A 10,883-nucleotide genomic window follows, 5' to 3' on the forward strand; every position below is an offset into this window, starting at 1 on the left:
TGCAACAGTGTGGCTTTGAATTATAGACAGGATTATTCTGACATTGTTTTCATAAAGAACCTGGAAGTAATGCTCCATGTCATCATGTGCATATTGTGTGAGGGGACAACAAGAACACCCTAGTGGTAGGAACAATTCTGACATATTGTACATTTTAAATATATTGACTAACACTTGATTTAAACACTAACAAGGATGAAATTAGACAAATATTTATACAATTTACAAAGAGTGAACCATGACATCTTTTAAAATCCCACTTCATCTGCTTGACTATTTGTCTCTATTGGTGACAGTAACATTAAAATGTGCTTTTATTGTGGATTATGCCTTGAATGAGAGACAAGTAGCATTTACAGTAAGGGACCTTTGCATGATGTGAATACACATCATTACTTGCTCAGGTGATGTCTATGTTCCCCTATGCTACAATTACAACTGTTGTCTAAAAAAACAAGCATATATGTTGATTTTAACATTTTAATTTGTAATTATGATTTTAAAACTTGCTAATGTACTATTTTACATAATGTCAGTTACTGTAAATTCAATATTTTAAATGTGCCTGATATTTTTTCTCATTGTTATTGTGGCACTTTTTTTGTTCATAGAAATGTCAAAAGATATAAATACTTAGTAATATAAAATATTATGTAGTAGGGATGTAACGATTCACTCAACTCCCGATACGATTCGATTCACGATACTGGGTTCACGATACAATTCTCTCACGATTTATTTTACAAAATGGGACTGTATATAAATGACTGAAAAATATTCCTTTATTTTTTTTTTGGAAAATACTACACTATTTTTCATTGTCAAAAGAATCCCTTCATAATCTATTCAAAACAATGCAATTTAACTAAAAATAAATCTTGAATGAAATAAATAAAGGAATAATACAAATGAAGAAGCTTATTTTTTAAATTCTGGTTCTATAGTAAACAATACAAAACTGCATAATAGTTATTTTTCTTTTTAAAAGTGCAACTGAAAATGTAATTTGTGCCTTAACAATTGGACTTAAAAAAAAAAAACAGCCATTTCACTGTATTTAGGTCAGATATTTGTTTGAACCAGCAGAGGCCGCTGGTAACCCAGTGGTCGGTTGGCATGCAGATATCTTGCAGAGAAGAAGAGATGCTATGCTAGCAGACAGAGCTAATAGAAAAACGTGACTTTTACAGATATTCACGTAATATTACAGATATTCTTTCGGTGCTAAAGGAGTAAGGAATCATTTATGAATATGTTTAAGAGTAGAAGGCAGCCAGAAAAAAAGTATTAGCAGATTTCGCTCGCCGCCAACACTTCTGGATAGCGCCCTCTCCTGTTTAAAAAAAGTACTGCGGTTCAATTTTCACAGAATCGATGTGAACCGTAATACCTATGAATCGATTTTTAACTGCCTTACGATTAATCGTTACATCAAAAGGACAAAAGGAAAGGTGACATTCAAATGTTACTCTAGAGCTCAGAAAGGATTCAGTGCTAAACTAACCCTGTGTTCTCCAGATGTGTGCTATTAACCTCACAGCTGCCCCAGTTAACATACTTTAAGTATAAAAAAAAATCATATTTCACCAAGGCCAGAGAGATCAGGGGGATAGCAGCCTTTGATACTGTTAGTAAAGTAGTCACTGTCAATAACAACTTTACATTTTTCGACACATTGAAAAGCAATGAAACTGTGGACATACTTCACAGCCAATAATGCTGCAGCAGCACGGCATTGCCACATACATAGTCCATAACATCTGCAAAAGTCACAAGTAATTGTAGATCAGAACAACAGCTTGATCAGTTTCATCATACAAAATGTAGAAATAGTAGAGCACAGATACAGACATTAGACATGTTTTAACCATAAATGGTACAAGTATTTGTGAGAAAAAAAATCAAACACATATTGTACATATTAATGTGGGCCATGAGTTTGATTCTTTGGGTTTTGAACCTCACAGAAGAATCATAACCTATCCAATGTCGGCTAGGATTGGCCCCCGCAACCCTTAAGCCTTCAAAAATGAGTGGGGTATAGCTCATGGAAGGATGGATTACCAACATAATGTATTATCATCTGAACATGTGTGAGCGTTCCATCTCAAGCCAACCAATAAACAATATAGCTTTTATTCCTTCAGGATTTATTAATGTGAAGACTGGAAGCAGTAAAGGACGAACAAACTAAACCATTTAAAAAAGCTGCAATGGCTACATTTCCTTTTAGTGCTATTTTAACATCTTAATGGTCTTGGTCCTGCATATTTAGTAGATTTGATTTTAAGCTATGAATTCTTTAGAACACTTGGGTCTGTAGTAATGACTGTTTAAGTAGCCTAAACCAAAATCACATGGTGAATGATCCTTTTAAATAAAATGATAGTGTACATCTCTTATACTTCATTTTCATCATTTGGGGGGAGGGGGTTCTTCTGAGAAGCACTGTGGTTTACAATTTTTAAAATGATGAAATGTGCTAACTAATAGGGAATGTGAGCTGGGTTTAGACCAGGGGTGTCAAACTCACTTTGGTCTTGGGGCCGCATACAACTTAATCGGATCTCAAGGGGGCCAGACTAGTAAACTCATTCCAAAATTACATAGAACTAACAATAAGTCCACTTTTTTTTCTTTGTATTAGTGCAAAGAAGAAGAAGTAAATTATAAAAATCTTTATATGAAATGAATTGTCCCTTTTACTAAATATATTATGAACAACCTAAGAGTTTTTAAGAAAAGTATGTGCAATTTCAACAACACTTTTACTCACTTTAACATTTATTCAAGTGCATTATGCATAAAAACTGATCAGTGATTGTACAATGTTGCAAAACATTTATTCACAGTTTTGTGGAACTTAAACACACTGTCCTGCATGTTAAAATACATCAAACACATACAAATTTAGAAATGATTTAAAATCCATTTTCCACATCTGGGAAGCAATTCTGAACACATGAACTGACTCCACACACTTGAAATCTTAAGTGGCAGCTGTTTTAAACAGACATTTGATAAAGTAAATTTGTCCCCTTCCTTGTTAATATAAAATAAAATGTATACATGTAAAAAAAAAACTCACATACATAACATATATGGCATTCATAAGAAATAATATTTTACTCAACAAAACTCTCCTGTTGTAAATCTGTTACTGACTAGCACTGACTTTCACAGCAATTACAACAGCAAATATTCAAAGCTGTTTATTTTTATAGTGCAATGTTGAAAGCAGCATTCCATAGGATTTAGTGTTGCTCAGTATTTGCCCCTGAAACTTGGCATCTTTTAGCCTGCACAAGTGCATCAATATCAGGCTTCATGTCCTGAGAAGCAGCCAGTTTCAGAATCTCATTTAAGTGCTTATGTGTGAGCTTTGAGCGAAGCTTTGTTTTATTAATGTTCATTACTGAGAAGACCTGCTCACAAAGGTAGGTAGTCCCAAACATGGACAACATTTTTGCAGCCAGTGCTGTCAATTTAGGATAGCCTGGTAGGAGATACTTGTAAAATGTGTCCAAGCCCACAGAAGCAAATGTGTCCTTCAATTCTACATCACACTGCAAATCAATGATTTCAAGTTGCATGTCAATGGGCACATCAGAAGCTCTGACTGTGAATGGTGAGCGAAAAACTGCAAATTCTGTCTCAAGTTCGCTAAAGACCTGAAATCGCTTCTCAAACTCCCTCAGCAACCCTGAAATCTTGTCTTTGTACTGTGTCACGTGAGGGTTAACGCTTGCTGCGCACACATCTCTGAGACAGGGAAAATGAGCAGCGTCACCGCTTGCCATCTGCGTCTCCCATAACGCGAGCTTTAACTTGAATGCACGTATGCTGTCATAATACTGTGTTACAATTTTTTTGCGTCCTTGCAACATTTTGTTCAGATTATTCAAGTGCTCTGTAATATCAACCATAAATGCAAGGTCCTGCAGCCAAAGTGGGCACTGTAATTCCTTAACAGGTTTTCCTTTTTTCTCCATGAATTGTCCGCTTTCCCCACGTAGATCAAAGAAGCGCTTCAGCATAGCACCTCTGCTTAACCATCTTACTTCAGTGTGGTATGGCAGACCATGGGTAATGTTACAGTCACTGAGAAAGCTGTCAAACTGACGATGATTGAGACCTCTGGCTCGGATGAAATTAACAGTTCGGACAACCACCTCCATGACGTGATCCATTTTAAGCGACTTGCAACATAATGCCTCCTGATGCAAAATGCAATGAAATGTCCAAAAATTACCTCCTCCGTTTGCGGCTTGTACTTTCTCTCTGAACTTTGTCACAACACCTGCCTTTTTCCCGATCATTGACGGTGCACCATCAGTAGCCAGGCTTACGGCGCGGGACCAGTCCACCCCGACTCTGTCCAGCGCTCCAACAACGGAGCGGAAAATGTCCTCAGCTGTTGTGGTGTCGGTCATAGGCACCAACTCGAGAAACTCTTCTGTGACAGTCAAAGTCTCGTCAACTCCACGAATGAATATGGCCAGTTGAGCGACGTCCGTAATATCAGTACTCTCATCAATTGCAATAGAAAATGCCAGAAATGACTCCCCTTTGCGTTTCAGTTGGCTGTCCAAATCTGCCGATAGTTCCGAAATCCTGTCTGCCACGGTATTTCTCGTCAAGCTAATATTGGCAAAAGCTTGTCGCTTCTCAGGACACACAATTTCGGCAGCCTTCAGCATACAGTTTTTGAGGAACTCCCCGTCACAGTACGGCTTTGACGCTAATGCTATTTGGCTAGCAATTACGTAGCTGGCTTTCACCGCAGCATCACTGACCTCTCGGCTCCGGGTGAAAACAGATTGCTGTTTCCTCAGACCCACCAGCATTTCATTTACCTTCTGTTTTCTCAGTTCTCCGTGCAAGGTGTTGTATTTTTCACCATGCTGAGTTTCATAGTGGCGCCGAATATTGTATTCCTTAAGCACCGAAACTTGCTGCATGCACACCAGGCACACGGGTTTCCCATTCACCTCCGTGAACATATAGGAAGAGGTCCATTTTTCTTGAAAAATCCGACACTCTGTGTCCACTTTTCTTTTTTTTGACAAAGACATTTCACTGAAGAGGGTGCCAGGGTCAACAGAAAAAGCGGGTAAAGTGATAGAACTGACTAAAACACAGCGCCCCTAGCGGACAATATAGGAACTGCAAATTTTAAAGAAAATGAAGTTTATTCTTCTTTAATAATGCAGATTTATCCCGCGGGCCGGACTGAACCCACTGGCGGGCCGGTTCCGGCCCACGGGCCGTACGTTTGACACCCCTGTATTAAAGGCTCTGTGTTAATGTTGGGCTACATGTAACTACAGTGTCTAATAGGAATGTCCCGATACAACTTTTTCATTTCCAATATGATTCCGATATTGCAGGCTTGCGTATCGGCTGATACCGATATTGATCTGATATTAGCATGAATCATACATACTATTATTTTTATTTTTATAATCAAATAAAATAATAATTACTTATTTTGTAGTATGAAATGTTAGCAAAGGCTTGATCAAGTGATGTCACTCAAACAGAGAACAATAGTCAGCAACAGTAGGTATGAGAAAAACTGACTCATTTAATATTCATCAATGTTAACCTTAAACATAACATATCTGCAGTATTCTACAATTTAATAAAATAAATAAAAAATTAATTATAAGACCCTGAAAAATAATCTAAATAAATCCAATAGGCCTTGGGGGACCTTATTTTTGTCAATCTTCCAGTCATGCAGCATCTCCTCCATGGCGTTCTTGATTGCATCAGCAGTGTTTAAACCTCTGATCTCACGTGCATGTAACACCACTCTCTGCAATGTATTGAGAGTGAGGAGTCACGTGGTGAGTTGGGTTGTTTTGGGGGGGGGTCTGAGCCCGTCAGCCATGATGGTGGTAGACGCCCCCAGAATTTCACGCATTCGCCAGAGCCTTACTTTTTGCATAGAGGAATACGACAAGGAAAAAGAAGAAAAGCAATGCAAAAAGAGAAGGCGAAAGAAAAGGGACCTTACAGGGACAAACTGATACCAAGTGCAAAAAAGAGGTATTTGGAGAAGCTAGTGGACATTCACAACATCGACCCGTACGAGCTATCTGCAGCGGAATGGCACAGAGACCTGGACCTTTTACCTCCGTGCACATACATGGACATCGTAAATTACGTAGTTTTTGGTGTAAATTACTACACAATGTAGGAGTTCAAAAGCCACAAGTCTCTGGAAAGTTACGAGACTTTCTGCTGCGGCTGGGTCCAGGACTTGGTCATCTACAAGCCTCCAGCTGGTGAAAACAGCGTTGTACTGGCAAAAGTAAGTTTCTTCACATATGTTGTAATTACATTGCATTTAGCAGACACTTCTTGACCAAAATGACAAAGTAATTAACTGCATGTTTCGTAAACACCACATTGCAATGAGATGTTCAATGTACATAAACGTTTCCAACATGTTTCAATGTAGGCTAAAGCTGTGTGTGTTTAGCTATTTAGTTGTAATTTGCTTTTGTTTGGAGCTGTAAAGTGGACAAAGATCTGGGCACAATGGGCAAGGGTACTTAAAAATGTGAATGCAAGATGTAAGTAAGTAAGTAAGTAAAGAATTTATTTCAAACCTGCACACAACACAAAACAACTTACAGGCATACAAACAAGTGCATGGTTTAAAAAGGGGATGGATGAAGCAGACACTTATATAATTCCAATCCCCCCACTCACCCTCCACAGACACTACATCACAAACTACAATAATAATACAAAAACAATACCTCCGCTACTACCGCGTTAAAAACACATGTAAACAATCTGTTTTGCCGTGGGACTTCTGCCAACATGGCGGCGGGGGAGGATCGGGGGGAGGAGCTCTAGGCCGTGACGACAACTCCTCATTCTCAATAGTCAGCGTCTACCCAGTGCACAGCTGGGCTCAATAAGGACAGCGGTCGATGGTCTGAGCTACAGATGTTGGTGGTGAAGCTAACAACTTTAGCTTTCTCCACATGTGGCAATTAGGAATGTGCGATATTTTATCGTTTATGATTCATCGTCAAAAACATTCTCACCGGTAAGAACATGTCATCCCTCAATATAAACAATAAATTTCCATGTCGGAAATTAGCGAGTACCACGAGCCATTTGTCCCTCAATTTAGCTAAGAATGCCCCCCCCCAAAAAAACGTGTTCCACGGGCCAAAACTGCCCCTGTTTGTTGTCAACAACTTATTATTCTCTGGAGCGGAACGTTGTTTACGGAAGCTCTGACGTGCACCTCCACCGCCCCCCTCAGACACCGCCGTCTGTGTGTGTGAGGTGCTACTCTCAGCTATCTGAAGCTACCGTGCAGCGATACATCATGGACCACTACTTAGTTAAAACCAGACAACCATCCAACAAAGGGACCCTATTCAAGTTCCTCCGTCAGATCCACAAACACAGGGACAGAGATGAACCTGTAGCAACGATTATGAACTGGAAACTCAACTAAAGCTAACTATGCTAAGCTAACACACCGACACATAGACTGGGCTAAAAGCTAATGCTAACCACTCCATATAAGGAATAGACCAAATAAAAAGAACACGTCTTACTGTCATAAAACCACAGAGAGCCACAGATTTGTTTATGGTCAGATTTAACACTTCACTATAAAAGGATAAAAATTAACATGTCATACGTTGTGTGAAATAAATGTTAGTATAAATAATAAACTAACAATGGTTTGCACAGATTCAGCAAACCATTGATCCCTGAGGGGAAATATGGTGACTGTGACATTAATGCTGTTCTCATACATTTTTAAATCACATAAATAATAAAAAAAATGAGCAGTCATAATAATCATTGTCATTACAACTTAAATCTACCTTTTAAATGTATCCTACTTCATTTTTGACATACATTTTTTTATTATGTTTTTTTATTTATGTATTAGTATTTATTTTGTATTATATAATTTGTTTTCTGAAATAAAAAATAATATTTCGAAAAAAAACCCCGGAATTTTAAAAAATTAAAGTGGAAAACATGGAACTTGAAAGAAAAAAAAAAAAAAAACGGAATTTGGGAAAAAATAAAATGAATTTTATAGTGCCATCATCATAACACTGAGTTAGCTGATGTCAGCACGGCTGCAGCATGGCTAGTGCTGCTGCTGGGGGGCCTGAGCAACCAGTTTTAGTCAAAAATGAGAAGGGAATATTTGCTACGTTTTGTTTTACTTTCTCAAAAAAGTGTAATAGTTTCTGTTTTTTACAAGTGTTGTTAAATGTTGCACTACATTTCACTGTTCATTTATTTTACTTTGAAATGTGACCATTCACTAGGATTTAACTTCAGTGAAAACAATTGATATTATTTTCTTTTAACTGTATTTTTTTTTTTTGTGTTAAAACCGTATTTCAAGATTGTGCCTTTTTGTAAGACTCTACGTTTAAGTATCATTAATAAATGGCTTATAATAACACATAAGTCATTATTTCAAAATTCCTCTCAACTTTAAACATTTTTTTTTTTTTACAAAAACACAATGGGCTGTTGGTGGGCTTCACTACCCCCAGACTTAGCACGTTTTCTGGGGCAAACCCTGGGTCAGGCTCCAAAAGTGGGTCGCAGACAGCTGTCTCTCATGTTGGACTTGTCTTTTATTTTGAAATAAACTTTTCTTTTGATAGGCAAGCTGTGAAATGCATGTTGCACAGTAAAATATATAGATTTATATTTTTAAAAATATTATACATGTGTGTTGTTGACAGATATTTTTGAAAGACTAACTTTGGTTGGTTGAGTTCTAAAAAAAGTGGGTTGTGATTTAATAACTGTGGCAAAATGTGGGTCACAGGGTGAGACCAGTTGAGACCCTGGTTTACAGGATAATAGATGAAATGACTATTAATTACAGTATTGGTTATTTACAAACTTTAAATAAAATAATAATAAAATAAAAAACAATAAACTGTATCTTTGTTATTTTTCTTCTGTAGTACTTAGATGTTGTTCTCATGGTACTACAGTTATTTCTTAAGTTATTACTAATTATTGACATTAATACTGGATATTTATGAAAACATAAATCAGATAAAGTATCTTCTTAACTATATTTGCTGTAGTAAATAGAGAGCCCTAATAAAGACTGTCCACAGGGTTATTGGTGTTATTGTTGACGCTTCCTTTGGGGGTGTGACTTTGTAGACGGTCCCTGCCCACTCCTTAGCTCATTAACATAAAGTGTGTTTTTCTGTAGTTTGTTCTCTGTGTTCCACTGAGTACACACAGGTTGTTCCACCTTTACATCGTCACATATTGATAGAGAAATGTGAGTGTGAATGAAGTGGGTCACCAGTTAAACTAGTCTCCAGTGTGTGTGTAACAGCGGATGAATGTGGTGAGTGAGTGAGTGAATGAATGGAAACACACGGAGTGTTCTAACCTCTTCCTTCACAGAGCACACATCTGAAAACTCCTCCGTTTCTTCTTCTCCGCTTTTCTCCATCTTTGGAGCAAACATTCCGTCCCACACATGGTCGGGATGACGAAGCTCCTCCAGCACAGCTTTCCTCCTGCAGCCTTCATCATCATCATCATCATCATCATCACTGTCCGTCTTACTCATACTCAGCTTCACTTCCCTCCATAATATTTGTTCCTTTTCTTCTTCTTCTTCTAGTTTAACGGTAGTCATCATCCAGCTCTGTCCGTCCTCCATTTCACTGCTTTGTTCCTGACTCTAGCTGGTTGCCAGATACAACCGACGATTCCCCGCATGAAATATGTTGAATATCCACAGAAATGCCCCAAAAACCATCCGTTCATCATCCAAATAAAACATAAATATCACATTTAACCAACGGTAAACTGTTTGATCACTAAGTTAGCTATTTTATAATCTCACAATCAGCGGGAAAATACTCAACCTGGCAACCACTCAACTTTTGCGCTGACGTCACAACCAACTTTTTTTAGGAACTTAATTGACAAACCAGTCAGAATAAATGTGTTTAATGGTGATTTAAGAGTGAATAAAGTAGTTACAGCCTGAAGGATTTGGTCTGTGGATGATTTAATGGATTTCAGAGGAAATTTGTTGAGTATAAATTAATTTATGAATAAATTATTATTGGTTTGTTCTCACAAACAATATATATTTTAGATTAATATTGTACGAGCAGTGAAAATAAAGTCACTGTGTAGATCACATTAAATCAACAGTTGCTTTTGCCTTGTTTAATTTTTTTTGTTGTTTTTATTATATATATATATATATATATATATATATGTTTTTAAGGAAATTTCATAATTAAGCAGGCATTGAACCATAATGTTTTTCTTCTTCCTTTGAAAATAAATTCTTTTTTTTTTACAAGTTATTAACTCTGATTTTAGTAAAAATATTCTGATGATATATTTGTGTTTGCTGAAAGCTAAAGAAAGTCAATTTAAACTGTTAAATAATATCTACACATGTAATGATTTATTACATCAAATGTTTATTAAATGAGATCCTTTATTCGTCTCACAAGAGGAAATTTGCATTTCAGTTTCATCTCCGTCCAAGAAACATGAAAACACAATCACATAAAACATGGAGGACAGGAGGTATATTTATATTTATAGTAAGACAGTTGAGCTTTGTTTTGTTTTGTTTTGTTTACATGTAAGTATGGTACACTCAAAAGATGTAACCACATTTGATATTATTTTATAAGTAATTGTTTTGATGCCACTTATTATTATTATTATTATTATTATTATTATTATTATTATTATTATTATTATTATTATTATTATTATTATTATTATTATTATTGTGTACTTAGTAAAAGTAGTCCTGTCAAAATACTATTGTAGAGGAGCGGAACCTTCGGCACTATAGATTGCAGTTC

The 10,883-nt window shown here is 36.8% G+C and overlaps 1 protein-coding gene across 1 annotated transcript; it reads right to left on the minus strand.

Moving 5' to 3' along the window:
• Positions 1-2,838: 2,838 nt before the first annotated feature.
• On the minus strand, positions 2,839-5,089 carry LOC114458746 (general transcription factor II-I repeat domain-containing protein 2A-like). Its single transcript, XM_028441139.1, has one exon. The coding sequence runs from the start codon at positions 5,073-5,075 to the stop codon at positions 3,255-3,257; it is 1,821 nt and encodes a 606-aa protein (XP_028296940.1). The 5' UTR covers positions 5,076-5,089; the 3' UTR covers positions 2,839-3,254.
• Positions 5,090-10,883: the final 5,794 nt, after the last annotated feature.

The sequence above is a fragment of the Gouania willdenowi genome, unplaced genomic scaffold, assembly GCF_900634775.1.
Source record: "Gouania willdenowi unplaced genomic scaffold, fGouWil2.1 scaffold_175_arrow_ctg1, whole genome shotgun sequence".
In the NCBI taxonomy this organism is placed as follows: Eukaryota; Metazoa; Chordata; class Actinopteri; order Blenniiformes; family Gobiesocidae; genus Gouania; species Gouania willdenowi.